Source organism: Xyrauchen texanus, chromosome 14 (genome assembly GCF_025860055.1).
Source record: "Xyrauchen texanus isolate HMW12.3.18 chromosome 14, RBS_HiC_50CHRs, whole genome shotgun sequence".
NCBI lineage: Eukaryota > Metazoa > Chordata > Actinopteri > Cypriniformes > Catostomidae > Xyrauchen > Xyrauchen texanus.
The window spans coordinates 9,080,075-9,100,222 of record NC_068289.1 but is presented as its reverse complement, the minus strand read 5'-3'; the positions used below and the strand labels follow the sequence as shown (position 1 = coordinate 9,100,222).

Below are 20,148 nucleotides of genomic sequence, written 5' to 3'. Positions count from 1 at the left end.
AGCTTCCCTCATTAATATGAATGAGTCTTCCCTTGCCATACTACATTTTGGAAATCCACCTCCCGCAGTATTTCCTACAAATTTTGTAAATCACGTGGTAAGCGACTAGTCGACTTCAGGCTGACATAGTCAACTACATTATTATAGTAGACTAGTCTATGCAACCCCTACCTTAAAAACCCTCATAAAAGCAGACCACACCTCCCCTCCAACATAAACAACATTCCTAAAAACATGTAGCCTACAGCTATTTAACAAACCTTGCCAAAACACTGCATTCTCCAAGTGAAGTGTCTGTAAAGTCTAAAACACAATGAGTGACCAGAAAAGTGCAAGTTTAGAGAACGTAACAGGAAATATAAAACAAAACAACCAATTCTGTCTGACACCTCACCTACATCTAACCAGCAGTAGAGTAGATCCAGAGACATCAGCTTAGAGAGTTATGGGAATCACTCAGCTGTGACTATATTCTGTAATATGGCCTATTTCCTAGCACACAGCTTGTCTTAACCCATCCCTGCTTGTCTTCTTGCCGCAAGTCATGAGCAGCCGTTAACGACAAGAAATCAGAGATTTAAGACCAAAGAAAACGTTGGTCGTCCGCATTGCTGATCGGAATGTGCGCAGTATGCATGATGCAAATTTCATCATCAGCAGTCTGTCCGTGTGCGGCCCAGATATTCTCGACATGTCCTCGTATGTGTGCATTTTCTGTGAAAATTCATAAATATTGAGATATATATATCGAATATAGTATAAAATATTGATATATAATTTTTGTAGCCACATCATCCAGCCCTAACAACCCCACATAATCCTGGATTATTCTACTCCACATATGATCAAAATACTAAAAAATTCACAAGCTTTCACTCAAAATGTCTCATAAAAACAAAAACTAATTATTTCCAGTCAGCTCCAGGCTTTTTGGATCACAGTAAAGCATATCTATAAGCTGAGAATATAAGCAGCTCATATTTAAGATGCATGGAAAAGCAATCTTTCTTCCTCTGCCTCTCTCAATCGCCCATAAGTGTGAGCCAAACTGTATAACGCAGTGTAGGAAAATAAAATCTGTGCCATTGGAGGCCTGTGAACAACCCGGGGTATATGATGTAAAACAAAATCAATCAAAAACATATTTAATAAAAGGATGAGTCCCTTTTCCAACTCTGTTCTCATAAAACATGCACAGTACTATAAAATTCCAATAGTTTTTTCTCAAAAACAATCTCCTGTTCTATTCCATACTGGTGTCTAAATTCACTGTCCATTAACAGATATGTTTTCATGCAAACAAACATGCTCTCTTTCTCACACACTATTAATTAGCAGACTCATTCATCAGGGAGACATGTTGACACTTTATTTTGGCCTTGGATACAAATCATAAACACACAGGGAAACCAGTCAACGCCTCTCCTCTCTTGCTCTGTACAGCCAGAGGTTCAGTCTCTCTGTAAATATAAAAGACTACATGTGCCCACCCCCACTTTTGCTCTGCAATATCTTTAAAAAAAAAAAACATGAACCCAAAATTGACCCCATTTACATTCTCAATGAATGTTCCTAGGCGTAATGCGAATGAGACTTCAGAACAAAAAAAATATTAATATTTCTTAATATTTCATGAATATATAAATAACTTTCTATGCTTCTGAAACAATAATGTCATAACTAACCTTTCACGTTCCAATCAAGTCTTGACAGATAAAATTAACTCCTGCATTACATTAAACATTTTCTGTCAAATATTATGTTTCTGAGTTTTTGACGGATTACCGTCTGAGAAAAACTATTTTATAGCACTGAAGCAAAAAAATGCATATCACAATTGAACGTGTTAGTGGATATATTTCTGGGGGATATGTGGACGCTAAGGGCAGCCCTATAATAAGAAAACTGATAGATAAAATAATAAATAGGAGGTAATAAGAAACAACTTCAATGTAGGGCACAACACCGCTTAAACGCATCCCGAGCTCAGTGATATATGCTAATGTAACCGAAGTGCTTCAAAAGTGTACATATAAGATTATTGTGGTTGCGCAACATGTAGTTATCTTCTGCAACATTAAAGCAATCCGTTGTCTGTCAGACACCCCAAAACAAAGAATCGGCAACAGATTCTATAAAAAATGCCCTGCATAATAACGGGAACATTGCTTAGAGCAGGCAATGAATGCGGTGAGTATACACAAGCAATGCTTTAAATAATGAGGATGATTATGACGCAACTTTTCAAAGTTTACTTCCTGATAGTAACTACACGCAATGCACCACGCGCTGGTTTATGCTTCACACAGCCGCTTGTTCGCGAAGCTGCGCGTGACAAAAATTAAGTTGTTGAGGCGTTGCCGACATAAGTACTCATTTCAGGTTAATCCTTTTTTTATTACGTTTGCCTTATTCAGGAAACACAAGCAGAACTAATTTGTGTGCAAATCATTAATAAAACAATTATTGTGGAAACTGTTCCATTCATTTTAATGGACAATTTACAAGAAACAAAACTAACTAAATTGTCAATGAAAATTGTCAATTTGCCTTATTCATGACACATGAGCAGAAACACAGTGTATGACCCAAATTCTGTTTAAGTTGGGACAGTATGAAAAATGCAAATAAAAACAAAAATGAGTGACTTGTAAATTATATTCAACCTTTGCTATATTGAAAGCTCTACAACTACACATTATATGATGTTTTACCTTGTTAATTTCATTGCTTTTATTTATTTTTTTAAATGTACAGTAATTTCAAATCAGATGATTGCAATACACTCCAAAAACGTTGGGACAGTCAAGTTTATACCACTGTGAAACATCACCATTTCTTCTAAAAACATTTAAGCATTTGTGCACTGAAGACACAAGTTTGTTAACTTTAGAAAGTGTAATTTTCCCCCATTCATCCATTATGTAGATCTATAGATGCACAATTGTACGGGGTCTTCGTTGCCGTATGGTGTGCTTCATAATGCGCCACACATTCTCAATTGGAGACAGGTCAGGACTGCGGGCAGGCCAATCTAGCATACACTTGTAATCCGGGCAGTATATGGTTTGAAGATGTCCTGCTGGAAAACGCAGGGAAGTCCCTGGAAAAGACGGCGTTTGATGGCAGTATATGTTGCTCCAAAATTTGTACGTATCTGTCTACATTCATGGTGTTCTCACAGATGTGCGAGTTACTTATGCCATGGGCACTGGCTTTTGGGCCTGACGCTAATAACAGCTTGGATGGCCCTTTACATCTGACGGCTATGTTTTCAAAAACATTTTGAACTGTGGACTCTTCGGACCAAAAAACACAGTTCCACTGTTCTACTTTCCATCTAAGATGAGACAGAGACCAGACAAGTTAGCAGCGGTTCTGGACAGTGTTGATGTAGGGCTTCTCTTTACGAAGAAAAATCTTAACTTGCATCTGTGGATGCAGCGGCGAGTGGTGTTGTCTAACAAAGGTTAACTAAAAGTTATCCCAAGCCCATGTTCACGATATCCATTACAGATGAATTATGTTTTTTTTAAGACAGTGACGTCTGAGGGATCAGAGATCACGTGCATTCAGAAGTGGTTTTCATGAAATGCCCAAAATCCTTCAAATCTGTATAATGAAAAGTCTTCCAAAGAAAGGCTGAAATCAAGAGAAAGATGGAGAGAGACAGAGAGTGAGGAGGTTGGCAAAAAAAAAAAAAAAAAAAAAAAAGGATAAAGTTTCTCTTAATTAAATTCATGCCCTGTGAACCTCTCCGAGTCGAGCCGGAGATATCACTTCTTTGCCTGAGCATTCCTCTCCTACCCCTCCCCAACACTTGTTCCTTTAAATTCCATTCTATCTTTATTCAATTAATCCATTCATGTGCTTCTTTGTTCCATCACTCTTTTCCTTTTCTCTTACCACTGTTCTGATTATTTCATCACACATCTCTCTGATCCCTCTTTTCTATATCTCTATTTTTTCTTCTCTTAATCGCTGCCTACTCCCTTCATGCACTTCTGCTTTTTCCACGTCCTTCTCTTTTCCATGCTCTATGCAGTCTTCCCCTTTTCCAGTGTGTGTTTAAAGCGAATTATGACCAAGTGCATTCTCACACAGTGTCCTAACTAGGGGAGATGTGACAAGATTTCAGGCACAAGTAATCTGTCTGTACACACTGGACGTGAAGTTGCTGCGAGACTTGACATGATCATTGACAATTAGATTATATTTGATGTTTTATACACAGCTAGGCTTGATAATATCCAGCCTCTTTTTTTTTTATGGCAAATTTGCATGAATGAGCAAGTATGTTTTCTTTCAGCTGTGCTGCTCTACAGCAGGCAGGGTTCATGACTGATTCTGTTGTGTAGGGTGTGGGACTGGGCCGCCCACCCCTAACTCGCTCTCAGAGCTGCAGTCAACAGCCAGGATCACTTCCTCCTTCACAACAGTTTAAGATTTCCAGAAGAGAAGGCCGGCAACACACAAACACAGCACTGTTTAGCAGCTGTGGACACTGCACAGGGGAAGCATCTGTCTGCTCAGGCCTGCCAGGAGATGTACATAGTGTGTGTGTGTGTGTGTGTGTGTGTGTGTGTGTGTATGAAATTCCCTTTCACATGCATTACTGATTCATAAGCAGCTTGTCAGTCAAATGTGGAAGCTTGTGCCATGGATTTAAAATATAAAGATTATATGGTTTGAATAGTCTTTCCTGCAAATCTCACCATGAGATCAATTTTCGCTTTCCTGCACCTAGACACTTGAGAACGCACTTAAGTACAGTCCTTACTCACCGGAGGAAACGCTTACAAAAACATACCATGGGGAGCATAGTTTCCACCAAATTACCATTGTTACAATAACAAATAGTAACACAGAGTGTACCATTACTAAAAGTAACAAAGAATTGTATCCTAAATCAGCATCGCAAAACATAGATAGCATCCAATGGAGCCCTATTCCCAAACAAATGACTCAGATCCTTTGAATCCTTCATCTTTTTTTTTTCCCCACTGCAAAACATACTGAACAAATGACTCTTACCAGCCAGTTATTTTTAGTGTAAGAAAAACATACTGAACATTAAGTCATTCATTTTGTCATTTCACCCCCACAAAAACTTTTTGGACCGAACTCCAAGTGAACTATATTTTAACAAAACTTTATTCAATTTAGTTTTGTGCTCCCAAACAACCGATTTAGGGTCGCTTTTGTTGGTGGAAACGAGTCTGGTAGATCAAAATCCTCTGTTATGTTTCAAGTTTGTGTGTTGCAGTTTCACATGAATTGAAAGTATAGGTTTGGTCTGCAATACATTGCCAAGCACCACGTGGAAACCATCCTTAACCGTATTAACAGCAGTACAAACCAGTAAGGCACAAGCGTGGTTATGTGTCGGTCTGCGGGAGAGAGAGAGCGGTAAGGCTCGTCACCTGGTTCATAATTAACCCTAACACCTGTCTCTTGTTATAGTGATGTGGAGAGAGACATAAGAGGACTGTAAAAAGCTCTTCGTTTGGGGCAATGGAGGAGTCAGGAGACAGTGAAGCAAGTTCAAGGTCAGGGTTTTTAATTTACAGGTTCACACACGTATTCGACGGTAACCGGTTATACACGTGAAGCTTTACAACTAAATGGAAAAGCACTCTCTTTTGTAGCTGTTGTGCTTTCTTGGTTACCCTCTCTCCCTCTTTGGACACTCGGCGTGCCTTTTATGTCTCCTTCCGCATCACTATAACAAGTGTTAGGGTTAATTATGAACCAGGTGACAAGCCTTATCTCTCTCTCTGACTCTCTCTGACTCTGACAGACACATGACCACGTCCCCATGCCACACAAATGTTTCTGTAACACTGTAAAATAAAGTTAATCAGTTAACAACATCTAATTAACTTATCAAAGTTAAACTTATCTAAATGACAAAAAAAAAAAAAAAAATTGTGATTTAGAAGAAATATTCAGAAATGTGTTTAATAGAGCAATTTGTGGAGCACTTTAGTATGTTGTCTCCCCCATAAGTGTGAACCAGAGTCTTGGTGACAAAATGTCATGTGGCTTAAAAAGAAAAAAGCATATTATTGGTTACTTTACATTTCATTTCATTTCATTTCTGCATTTGGCAGACGCTTTTATCCAAAGCGACTTACAGTGCAATTATTACAGGGACATTCCCCCGGAGCAACCTGGAGTTAAGTGCCTTGCTCAAGGACACAATGGTGGTGGCTGTGGGGATCGAACCAACAACCTTCTGATTAACAGCCCTGTGCTTTAGCCACTACGCCACCACCATCCCCAAACTTTAAAGACTGCCCTTTTATTTACAACAATGCATTTTCATCTAGCTTTTTCAGAAAGGTGAATACACAAGGATGTTTAAAAGTAAAATTGATGCTTTTTGTTGTTTTTGGTATTCTGATCTGTTCATAGTTGTTTTTAAAATTAAAATAAATGTAAATTATGGAAATATTTTGGTTACCTCTTCACTTATGAACCCCCATTTAGGAAACCCTGAACTATGGTATTTTGGCCAAAACCATGGATACCAGAGTACATTTTTGTCAGAGAACCATGAGCCTGATTTTCTGGATCAGTCTCTATGTGGGATAGTTGTATGTGCGTGTGTGAAAGATAGAGGGCTGAAGTAACAGTAGGGCCTACGATTGGAGTAGATTAACAGAGAAACAAAGGGCTCTTTATAAACAGAGGGGCGCTGTGTTTGCTCGCTTTGAAGCACAGGTCATGAGTGGAGGCCCTGGGTGTGTGATATAACCACAGTCAGCCAGTGGAAACTCATGAGGAAAGTCACTAGAATTTGGCAGGCCATGAAAATAATGCTAAAACATGCAAAGCGCTGGTGGGTGAAAAAAAGTGCCTAAAGTTAAAAAACTAAAATCCCCTTTTCAGCAAAAGATCCCAACAAGAAAACATCAGGCATTTGAAACACGCTCAGGTGTGTAAAGCAAGAAGGGAAAAGCCTTCTCAGCATTTACATTTCCTGCCTGACCGAGGTGGTCGTCATATACTGTATACAAAAAGTATCTGTACACTTATAGAGATTAATCATCTCAAGATGAACTGACTTTAAACATGCATCTGCTAAAAATCACCTTGAGACCAGTTGGTTAAAAGAATCATCATAAGTAGCCAGGAAAAGTTCTAAGAAAATGCCTACCATCATTTGTTGCAGAAGGCACTTGCTTTGATATTTTGATATCTAATGCACTGACATTCAGATATCTATACATTTGGATTCAGTCTCCAAACTATACATTAAAACCCTAATATAAGCCAGTTTCAGGTCGTCACTTCAGAGTCAGGCACTGTGTAGACAATCAGCCAGCTAAGCTTTTCTGTAACTCTATGAGCACTCATTCAGTTCTTGAATTCCCCTTTTGACCAACTGTTATTTGGTATTCACCTGCTAGAGTCTCTCTTTTGGCTGGACTAGGACACAAGGCTTGTCACTGAGAGAGTGCCAAATATACCATCGGCTTTTCAGAACAAACCAGTGTTGGAAAATAGCAGAGATTTTTAATCTGTCAGTGCAAAAGGGGATTATCATGACTAAAAGAACTTTCTTGTTAAAAAGTAACAAAGCTGGCAGGGCAACTAAGGTTTGTGGGCCAAGTGTGTGCAAGGCTACGAATGGACTACAGTAGCATGGGCACTTGTTAAAGGTTAATTCTTTTCTTCCACAGGTACATTGTGTTGTAAACCTTACAAATGGAAATATCCCTGACAACAGCACAGACTTATCATCAAACAGAAGAGCAAGACAACAATTCCTTACTGTATGGCTACAATGGCCTAAAACGGGCCTGGTGCGCCTCGTGCCAGTAAATCACGCCGATTGCTGAATGTAGGTGAAAGTCTTTCAGCACACTGGGAAAAGGAATTCACGCCCATGCATTAACCTTCATAAACGGATTTCTTGCTGTAGGGATGCTCATTACAGCCGATACCAATCATCAATCTGGTCAACAGATCAGCCGATACAGATCACTTCACCTTTTATCAGGATCTCGGTCATAACTGGCTATATGTCAGCTTTCTGCACACTCTTTTAATTAATCTTGCCAGTAATATCACTTTGCCTAGTTTTTGAAAAAAGCTTTTTTAATAAGCAAGTATAAGCTAACAAAACATTTTTATATTAAGATAGAGAGCACTATAAAAAAAAAAAAAAAATGAAGCTTAGTGTCAAACTGAAATCAAATTGATAACCCATAGGTGCAATTAAACTTAACGTGACTTTTCTTTTACTGATTCATTGTCATTATTTCATATAATTATTATTATTCCTTATTGTATTATGATTCTATTTTTGCATTGTATTTAATATATTATATTATGGTATCTTAATTTTTTTATAAAGAATTATATTTAAATATTCCTTCATTGCCTTTTCATTTAGTTGGATGATTGTATTATATACATTTCTTTACATGCTGGTGCTTGAATTTTAATGAAGGGAACACACGCTCTTTTGTGAGGGCAAGAGATGAAAGGATTCTACGGGTAACTATTGTTAATGTCATTTATTCAGGAGATATTTAATAAAGATTTTTGAATTACACCACATGTTGTAACTCACGTTATTACTGAGATGCAAATGCCCGGCGGAGAACGAGAAACTGACGCCATGAAAGATAAGGACCAGGGTAATAATCGCCACATTAACAGTACAGTACACAAGCTCTTCATTTTCGCCATCCCTCTCCCACTGCACCGTTGTTAACTACGGAATCATGTTTGTTGTCTTACAACACTATGCCAGAATTCCCCACACTCTGTGATGCCATGACAGTGCTTCAAGCCTTAAAGGAGCAGCGCGTCTTTGCATCAAGAGCGATCGGTTGATGTGATTGGCCAAATTACCAATCACCGATCGAGTCATAGGACGTGAATATCGGCCAATCGCTCAGAGCATCCCCAACTCGATGGTGGTACATTACATACATATAACAAAACTGAGGTCCAATAGTAAGTGGCCCTCTTATGATCCCACGTAGCAACTACTGTACATTTTTTAATTTTCGGAAGAAAAAGGGAGTGCTGCTTGCTCATGCAAAAATTCCACAATGCCAAGGTGTTCTGGGTGGTAGCCAAGGGGTTGCTTAGTGATTACCAAGGTGTTCTGGGAACTGAGTGGAATCTAGGGTGAGGTTAGGTGGTTGCTAGTACATTCTGGGTTGATGGTAGGTGGTTAATTCCTTGCCCTAGTCAAAGGGCCCATTCCAATGTCTCCAAATTATACTCTGATTCCTAGATCAGGACAAAGGCTTCAATGCAAGTCTATGGGATTTTAGTGGCCGTTATGTCACCCTCCAGTCAAAAAGCATTCAAAGTCTGATCATTTATTAAAGTAATAGCACAAGACTCCTGAACAAGCTGGACGATTTGAGGCATCCATAACCCTGGCACAAACAGTAATAGCTAGCGACAGAAGGATATAATGGCTAATACTTGGCCATTTTAAAATGATCTGCTGATAACTTTGCTCACTTACTGTGTTAGTTCCCATCACTAAGTTGTAAGTTCCAATCACTAAGTTTTGATGAACATGACGGAATTACTCCCCGCAATTCAATGCCTTTGACTCCGAATAAAAAAAAAAGAAATCAAATAGGAAAACTAAACCACTTCTCTTCATTAGAGCAGATATAGAAATGTCACAATCTTAAAAGTACGTGATTTTGATTGGGTTAGCCTCCTTTAGGTCAAAAAGCCTGTTGTGGTACATGTATCACAAAAAGGCAATCGGTCAATTTTATTGCAATTTAACAGATTTCATGCCTCTTTAGTGTCAAATTCTCTCTTAAGCTGCAAAAATGAGCAGTTACCTTTCTCCATCACTCAGAGAACCAGTCTAGAACCATGCAAAATCTTTCTACAAGGTGTAAAATGTAGAAATTTCATTCCAGGGATCAGGGCTCTTCCCAAAAGGTGTGAGCACTTAATTTCAGCACTTATTTTAAATGACAAAGTTTTAAGGTCTGGCTTGTTAAACGCCATTCTGTGCACTGCTCAACATGCATGTCTGATCAGGTTTCTGTATTATTGTAATTATGATGTGCCGTGACAGAAGGCTCATGAAGAACCCGTCTCAATTTCCCCTCCCATGACTTTCTCATGGTGCCTGACAAAGCATGAAACATAACCTACAGCCCTGGATCTAGAAGCTGTGCCATGTAGTCCATACAAGTGCAAAACCGCTACATTACAGAACAGAGTCTTACACTCAGTTAAACATGTATTGGCTATAAATCTTGTTACAGCTGGTGTATACTGATTCACACAGAGTGTATTCATAGGGGCCTTATATGTGTGTGTGTGTGTGTGTGTGTGTGTGTGACTGCATATTTGTCTACTCTGCGCAGGAGGCAGGGAGAGCAGCAAAGGGCTTCATTCTGTGTTGTTGTTTGGTCACTAGGTGTGAGCTTAGCTCCCTGGCAACTAACAACGTTGTACAGATCCAAGATCTGGTTATTCTGGTGTGATGGTCCAAGGAGAAAGAGCAAGCTCTGCAAATGTCATCCAAATTCCACAATCACCCCAACTCACCAAGTTCCCTTTGCACTTATTGTGAGACAAGCAGGCTGCAGACAGAAAGAGCTGGGTGAAGGCCTGGGATCTCCAGAGGAAAAACACTCACACACACACACACACACTCTCAGGCTTTGATGTGAGAGCTTAAAGGATCCTAAAGACAAAGGGCTTATATTCCATTTTCCTCAGATGACGGCAGGACAGATTTTGAGTGATCGAGATGCTAAATGAAAAACATGCCAGCGACATCACTTCCTTTTTAATATCACCTCACTCATGATAGCTGATATGTAAAACATTATTTATTTTAATTAGAATTTAATTACTTGCATGTTGTTCCAAACCAGTATTTTCTTTCTTACAAATGTAGGTGTGTAGCAGAAAATTCAGGATGCTCTTTTCCCATACAACAGAAGTGGATGGGAATTACACCACCTCCAAAACAGACAAAAAAAGCTATATAAAAAGGTAAGAAAGTGGTCCAGACGACATACAAAATGCAAATATGACACAAGAAAACCAATGGAATTTCGTATGGACTACTTTAATGATGCTTGTATGGTGCTTTTTTGTCCTTTTTGGAGCTTGGCATTATAAATTACAGTCTGTTTTCACTGGATAGAAGAGAGCTTCTTAAAAATGTCACCTAACATCTTGTTCGAGTTAGAATTATGGTAAGTAAATGATGATGTAAAAAAAAAAAAAAAAGAGCTGGAAAAAACCGGCTTCAGGAAAGAATGTAGCTTGATGGTGGATGGACTGCCTTCACCAGAAACATGCCGCAGTTTCCTCCCATCTCTCAACAAACCAGGGAGAGGCTTCCTCCTTTTCATTCTCTCTCGCTCCCCCTTCTATAGACTAGGGCTATTTATCTGCTCCAATCCGTGATCTCCCTCTTTTCATCCATAATAAATCCATCTTTCACATCTTTTATTTTGTATAATTAAAAATGTCAGGCAGTGCTAAATTTACATCTGCACATTCTCTGAGGTTTGGCCCTGTGGAAAAACAACATAAAATTCCTACAGTAATATAATAGTTAATAAAGACAAGCATGTGCATGTGAGGGCACATCTGTGTAGCACACAAGAGAGTTTGCCTTTTCAAAACATGGATTTGTTTTGAAATGTGTTTATTATGCATTTATCCAAGTATAAAGTTTAGTTTGGTATGATTATCACATTATTTAATTGTCAACTATGCATAAAGCTTAGAACATTTTCGACTCTGCCTCACAGGTGACCAGTGTGCACAGCGCAGTGTTTCCTGCACTGCTATTCAGCAGCAGCGCTCCACCGCTACTGAATCTCTAGCACCACGCCAATAGAATGATACTCAAGTTCTGAGCTTGCAGTCTGAGTTTAATGTGATGATAAAAAGAATGCATTCCATGAAATAACGCAAAAACACCAGGTCTTTCTATTACATTGTGAAGGGCTGAACGATCCATTGAAATAAAAATCAAGATATGACCTTATGAATATTAAACTGCAAAGGGCTGTGATCTAATCAAGCAAACAGTCTGCATGTGCCACGCACTGCTCTGCAGAGCTGTTCTGAACGCACGTGAGGTGGTTCTCTCTGTGCTCCCTCCACGAATCTCATCTCATGCACAGAATAACTGATGTGTTGTGTTGAATTGTATTTACAGTGCTCTAAATTCCCTTTAACTGTCCACAACAAGTTACTATACAATTACAAATCAAAAATCTCATAACACCAGGTTTTTTTGTGGACAGAAGCAGAGATGAGAGCATTAATTATTAATAAGAATACAGAGTGCATAACTGTATAATTCGCAAGCGATCTGTTTTTGTGTGTGTGCAGAACAAGCGCATGTTTGAAGAACGCTTGTGATGATGCACACAAGCGCCTTAAGGTCAAATACATTTCAAAATTCTGACAAAATTCCCGTCATGGTGAGGTATTCATGTAAACACAGTGAGTTATGTCTAAAGTGAACGTAAGCAGTGGGGGGAGCGCATTTTTATCAAATTGTCAGAATTGTAAATGTAAGCAAATAGACCTACTGCTGTCTAGTGTCATTATATTAAATCAAACAACCATAACAAAAAAAGCACTTTTCTTAATTTCAATATTTTTAGTTCTATTATTTTTAATCTGGGCGGCTGTGGCTAAGGTGGTAGAGAGGGTTGTCCACTAATCGCAGGGTTGGTTCGATTACAGGCCCACACGACTCCACATGCCAAAGTGTCCTTAGGCAAGACACCGAACCCCAAGTCGCTTCCAATTTCAGGCTAGCACCTTGCATGGCAGCTCTGCCATAATTGGTGGGTGAATGCGACGCAGTGTAAAGCGATTTGAATACCGCAAAGGTTAAAAAGGCGCAATATAAGTGCAGACCATTTACCATTTCTATTCATTGCTGCTTTTAATGCCATTTACTTTTTTACTGATGGTTCAGTAGTCTTGAATAATTACTTGAGAACTTGAAACAATTCTTACATAACAAATGTGTTATTTGTTGTGGTATTGAAGCTGTTATCAAGAATCATCAAATTACAGATACACTTTTTTAATTTTTAAAATAAATTAAATTCAAATGTTACTTATGTATAATAAACTAAATAATATAGTATAAAATATAATAAGGAGGGGCGTTTCCCCCCGCTGCAAGAGCTGAATTGTGTAAGAAACACTGGTACAGCGTGTACAAAATACACATCTTTGGTGGTTTCATGGGTTTGTGTTTGCTCAGAGCAACTGTTTTTCAGGTGATTCATGCTGGTGGTTTGCAAAACACACGTCCATGCAAGTAGGTATTTGAGAGTTTGTGTAACGGAAAGTTTTTGTAGAGGGGTGAACAGCTGACTGATGGGAGGTGTGTGCTTGCAATATTGGGCAATAAACAAATTTCTATTTTTTTTTATTGCCTAGGTAGCTCAGCAAGTAAAGACGCTGACTAGCAAGTTCAAATCCAGGGCATGCGGAGTGACTCCAGTCAGGTTTCCTAAGCAACCAGTTGGCACAGTTGCTAGGGTAGGTAGAGTCACGTTGGGTTAAACTCCTCGTGGTCACTATAATGTGGCACTCTCTGTGGGGTGTGGGGCGAGATGTGCATGGATGCCGCGGAGAATAGCGTGAAGCCTCCACACGCGCTAGGTCTCTGCAGTAATGCGCTCAACAATCCAATGATAAAATGCACAGATTAACAGTCTCTGACACGGAGGCAACTGAGAGTCATCCTCCGTGGTGGTGTAGACTGACTACACCACCACGAGGACATAGTGCATTGTGAATTGGGCATTCCATATTGGTGAGGAAAAAAATTAAAAATTGTACGGTTTAAACTGGGTAATAAATGTAGTGGGATTATGAGCAAGAGGGCGTAGCTCACCTGGGTGGATTTGTCCCTCATGCAGGGGGCACAAGGTGCATGGTTGGCATCCCTGGGCCAGTGTCCAGACAGGTAGGGGGCTGTTAGCGCATCCAAAGAGGAGGTACGACGAATGCTACCGTTGTTGCTGGTGGTAGACCAAGACCCTGCCACAGGAAGTCTAGGCTTGTCTGCAAGACAGCCAGTACACACAGAGGAGATAAAAGAGGGGAAGGAAGGATGGGGTTGGGGACAGATGCCGGTTGGAGGTGAAAGATGGACAAATGAGACAAGTGGGGAGAAAGAACAGATGGGAGGGGAACAGAAGAAAAAAAACATGTTAAAAGGTGCATCTTATGAGCCAATTAATTCACAAACACAATTACACTTATTGCTTTTGCCAAGCGCAAACTACCAGACTTAAGCTAGTCATCCTGGATAAATTGAAAGACTCTTTTGCAACATCCAATGTGTCAATTATAAAATCGTAATTTGTTGTCTCACAAACTTGGACAAAAAGCAAAGCAGTTTGAGGTTTACTCAAAATGGCCATTGCCATTGCTCTTTTGCTTGTTGGGAAAGTATGCACAGCTGACAGATTTCAAACCAGCACACATTTTGCATAGCATGTGCCCATGTGTAATTACACCATCTTGAGTGTAAATGTCTGCTGGGCTGATGGTGATAAATGCTAAAGCCCAACAGATTGAGACAGAATTAGTCTGGTGTCCAGTAGCTCTTTTAATAAAACTAAAGCGGATTAACTACTGGCTGGCTGTGGCAGACTGGCGTGAATGAAGCGACCCACATGTCGGTCCTACATTTGGTGTCTCCACAAGTACTTGCCCCTTCAATCCCACCCCCATTTTTATTCTTGTCGGTTCTTTCCAGCACACAATCGATGGCTTTCTCTCTCTCATTCATCCTCTATTGCTCTGTCTGAGTCTTTTAAAGACTATTCTTTCATGTAAATCCACACCACTGAATACACTGGGCATACATACAGTAAGAGTGTGGCCTTCTGTTTTGTGCTGCTCTGAAGAGATGATATCTGCTAGGAAGTTTACACAGGAAGTTTAGCATATGCGTCTTTCAGAAATGCTTTTATAGTACAGATCAGTTCTCTTTGTAGAAAGTCCCATTCTACTCTAAACTCTTTTGCCACATAGATGACGTCTTTCTGTGTGTGCATGTCTTAAAATAGTGCGTGCATGAAAGCAAATCAGAAGGGAACCATTAAACTTGTTTGTCTGTGATAAGTCCAATGGGAGTGGGAACATACACCTCACCAACAAAATAAGCAATGTAAGCAATGTTTTAGACATTTAGGTAACATAAGAGAAGATCTTAATAGGAGGAATGTGTTATACATTTTAGAGGGAAGTCATGCGAGCGAGAGAGAGAGAGATTTGGCAACCTAGCTCAAGATGTAGTCTCTACACTGCGTTTTTGCTCACGAGGGAACTTGAAACTGAATTGTGTATTTCCCATATAACCCAAGCCTACTGACACTAGTGTTGCAGAAATTACACACTTCAGCTTTAGGTATGAGAGTAATGACTTTAATGCATGTCACAACTTAGTCACAAAGCATACTTGCTTCGAGCTTGTTTCTGGTCTAACCATGCACTTGATAGTGCTTTGTGTGTGTGTGTGTGTGTGTGTGTGTATACATATCGTTTCATACACATAACATGTATGCGCACACACACACAAACAGGCAGGGTGTACTGAGGATAAACTATCACATGAGGGATGCTATATCATCTTTGATTGGCTCACATGAGAGATGCTATGAGGCACAACTGAGCATTGAAAGCTCTTATCATCCCAGTCTATGCACAGCAGATTCTTGTGTTGAGTCTAGCCTACATCTCACTCTGCAGTGCCTTCACATTTCTGCTTCTACAAAGTAGCCTACAAAGTGAGGCACGACCTTGGGAAATCTATGATCTTGAATTTTGTTTCCTAAAACCAGTGAAAGCGACTAGACCAAAACGATAATAATGTACTGGCAATTCATGAACGGCACATTGAGTTCTCCTACACTTCGTTCAGTACAGATAGGGATAGTTCTTATCTCCTTATCAGAACAATCTTAACCTGCAGAAACAGGGCATCTTTACAAAGCTCAATTGTGATCCCTTCAAAACACAACCATGACCTTAATAAAAATGTATCTTCTAACATGTTCTCTATTAACAAACAAAATACAGTTAAACCACATAAACGTTTTATATAAGAGTTCTGTTACAACTGTGAATGGACTTCACTCATGAATGTGCCAAGGAGAGCTAGGGTGGAAGAATTATATTAAATAAAGACCTCAATTTTGGACTGTTTTTCATTCGAACCAATCATATCACTTCAGAAGACTTGGAATCTACTCCTCAAGACAATATGGTTTAGTTTTATGCTATCATTATATCCTTTTGGGAGATTGACATTTTTATCCACATTAACATGCATTGTATTAACAAAAAAACAAAAATAATAATAAAAAATAAATAAATGGCTCAGACATTCTTCAAAATATCTTTGAATCTTCTGCAGAATTAAGACATTTTTGGGTAAACTGGGCCTTTCCATATTCAAATTCAAAACCCACCTCTTAAAAAGGCCATATTTAAAAATAAATTATGTAAAAATCCTTATGTAAAAAGGATTGTACTTGCCGTTGTGAAATAACAGTTTAAATGTATCAAGTACATTGAAAGTGCAGTTCAAGGGGAAAAAGTAGTGAGATTCTACAAAAGTGTAGATCATGGCCCATTTAAATTTCACTGGAATATCAAAGCATGTAAAGCAGTGAAGGAAAATTAATCGCCAAAACACCCAATGAGCTCATTTACATAACCAAACAGCCGTTTTTTGGCAAAAAAGCTGCTCAAAATCAGCATACGCGTTTACATGCACCGTGTTTTCGGGTTTCTCTTTACTCCCATATACATGTGGTATAGGTAGACCTATAGTTTATAGTGTATGTGCCTTTCCCTTTTCCCACTGTACTCCCAGAAATGTTGAATTATTTCCATTGTGTTGACTTGTGTATAATGTATGGCTCCATCCTATGACATTAGTCATTCAGTCTGTTCCATGCAAACTATTAAAAAAAACCTGTTAGAATGCCGCTTATGCGTTTACATGGCCACATAAGCTGTGTTCTCTGGGAGAAACCTAGGTGTTAAGCTGCTTTCACTCAAACCCTTAAAGGGATAGTTCACCCAAAAATTTATAATCTCTCATCATTTACTCACATTCATGTCATCTAAGATGTTTAGAACTTTATTTCATTGGCTGAACACAAAGATTTTTTGAAGGATATCTCAGCTCTGTAGGTCCATACCATGCAAGTGAATGATGACCAGAAATTTAAAGCTCCAAAAATCTGAAAAAAGTCAGCATAAAATGAATCCATGTGACTCCAGTGGTTTAATCAATGTATTCTGAAGTGATCCAGTTGGTTTTGAGTGAGAACAGAATATCCAAATAGCAAAATATAACTCCTTTTTCCACTGTACATCTTGACATCAGCAGTCTCCTTGGCTATCATGATTTCAAGCTCAATTACTCTTCCTAGTGCCATCTAGTGGTTCCCAACCCAGTCCTGGAGTGCCCCCAACACTGCATGTTTTGGTTGTCTCCCTTATCTTACACACCTGATTCAACTCATCTGCCCATTAGTAGAGGCTCCATAAGCAGAATTCTGTGTGTCAAATAAGGGAGACATCCAAAATGAGCAGTGTTGGGGGGGTACTCCAGGACCAGGTTTGGGAATCATTGATCTAGTGCTCTGCGCATGCGTGATACACTGGGAGATGTAATCAAGCCTGACATCAAGATCCTGCTTAGAGACCACAATTGCAAGATGTACAGTGAAAAAGGAGTTACATTTTCCAACTGGATTACTTATCAAGACATGGATTAAACCAATGGAGTCAGATGGATTATGTTTATTCTGACTTCAAATTCCAGGTCACTTTCATTCACTTGCATTGTATGGACCTACAGAGCTGAAATATTCTTCTAAAAATCAGTTTGTGTTCTGCAGAAGTCATACACATCTGGGATGGCATTAGGGTAAGTAAATAATGAGAGAATTGTAATTTTTGGTGAACTATCCCTTTAAACGGCATAAGGTGCATGTTAATGGGGTCAATGTAGCACTTCATGGACAAACCCTACAAGAGGGAGAAACCTGCAGTTGAGGTAAAAGGGTGCAATAGTGACCTGACTCCTAATAAGAGTTCTTTTGTGAAGAACTCACAACTCAGCCTGTCTGATCAGGCCTTCCTGTACCAGCCCTCTTTGCAAAGACTGGGGGTGTGCCCTGTTATACCCCTAGACAAGAGCATGAGAACAATGTCCTCATGGAGATTTTCAAAAGCTTGAGCAAAGCTATTCAAATCGTCATACATTGTTAACTTGGTGGAAATTATGCACTGCTTATGAGCAATAGTGTAATTTATTAACCAACCCTAAGAACAACAAACTGAAAAGTCAATAACGAAACCAAGGCTTTCGCTCCGACCAATTTTACCCACTTCTCTCCATCCTTCTCTTTCCCTTGTGTGCTATGGCTTTCATGGGATCTTAGGCAAGTCTGGTGATCAGGACACACCAGAGAAGAGTGTTTTCATTGGGATACAGTGAAAAACTGGAGGCATGACTCGGCAGACTAAAAACAGTAATCACAAGGACATTGTAACAGGCGTACAAATCTCTGACCTGATGTGAAATGTTGACCCATGATCAAGTTTCCTCTTGTTCCAACTCATGTCACATTGGGCTAAAAAACAACAACACTGACACAGAAACATAACTTTGACATACACATGACTTCAGAGACTGTTTGAGAAGACTCCAAGAGAATCATGGGTTTTTACTATAATGATGAGTGCCGAGTCTTGGTCAAGACTCTAAAGATGACAACCACTTACAACCCTATCACCCCTTTCTTACTTTCTTTCTCTCTCTGTAATTTTCACAGCTAAGAAAACCTCCTGATCAACTGTGTCAGCTCACTTTTCAAAGTCAATTACTTCAATCTCTATATATATATATACACATCTTGACTTCAGAAGTGTCTCAGACTTGGGCCAACTCCCTCTTTAAAAAAAGATGACATATCGCAGATTTTTCATTTCTTAAAAAAAAGAAGAAGAAAAAAAAAAGGATGGGGCCTAAATTATTTTGGAAAACAAATGTGGTTAACTGCACTTAATTTGTATTGAACCCAGAACATTCCTTAAAAGTGATCGCTTTAGGTGAGAAAAAGATCAATATTTAAGTCCTTTTCACTATAATTGTTTACTTCCAGTTGCTCTCACCGAGCGCCAAAGCCCAAAAAGTCACAGACAACAGCAATGAAAGTTATCCATACAACACCAGTGGTTAAATGAATGTCTTCTAAAGTGATTGTATAGCTTGAAATCATGATCGCCAAGGGGACTGCTGTCAAGATGCAAGCTAAAAAGGAGTTAATTTTGGTCTGTTCTCTCCCAAAACCAACTGAATCACTTCAGAAGACATTGATTAAACCACTTGAGTCTTATGGATTACTTTTATTCTGACTTAATCTCCTTTTTTGGTGCTTCAAAAGGCATGAACACCATTCACTTGCATTGTATGGACCTACAGTGTAGGACAGCCACAGTCTTTATTTTTTATAGGACAGTCAAGTTTGACAGGAAAGTAGGGTTGAGAGTGAGAGAGGGATTTGGATCTGGACATAACCCAGGTCCGGCTCAAACCTGGGTCCCCATCAGCAAACAACTCTTATATGTCCTGAGCACCACGGCTCGGATGCGGATATATTCTTCTAAGAATCGTTGTTTGCATTCTGCAGAAGAAAGAATGTCATAAACATCTGGGATTGCATGTGGGTGAGTAAATGATGATACATTATATTTTTGGGTTAACTAACCCTTTAACACATTCTGATTTTATGATTTTCCCCCGAAATTTTTGCAAAATTAAGATTTCTACTGGAGCTGCCTGTAACTTAATTTATTAAAAGAAGAGGCTGAAAAACAGAGAAAACAGTTTGAAGTTGTTTGAAGAAATGAGATACCAGTCACAAAGCAAGCTCAAACAGCTCATTACAGCACAGCTGGCAAACAGATCACAAACCTTTGACAGTCAAAAAGCCAAACCAAAGACTGGCCACCAAACATTTGCATTCTTAACAGTCAGCAGCCTCTGGAGCAGCCAACTCAAACCACAGCGGCAAACTCTTGAGGCGAGACTGGCCCCCTCTCCAACACGGCTTT

General features: G+C 39.3%; 1 protein-coding gene across 1 annotated transcript in view; it reads right to left on the bottom strand.

The window, feature by feature from the left end:
* The window catches only part of fam117bb (family with sequence similarity 117 member Bb), a 56,888-nt gene that overhangs the window by 35,385 nt on the left and 1,355 nt on the right, over positions 1–20,148 (bottom strand). The window contains exon 2 of the mRNA XM_052142993.1: positions 13,898–14,067. Within this exon, the coding sequence (XP_051998953.1) occupies positions 13,898–14,067 (170 nt within the window). The remainder of the gene's footprint in view (positions 1–13,897; positions 14,068–20,148) is intronic.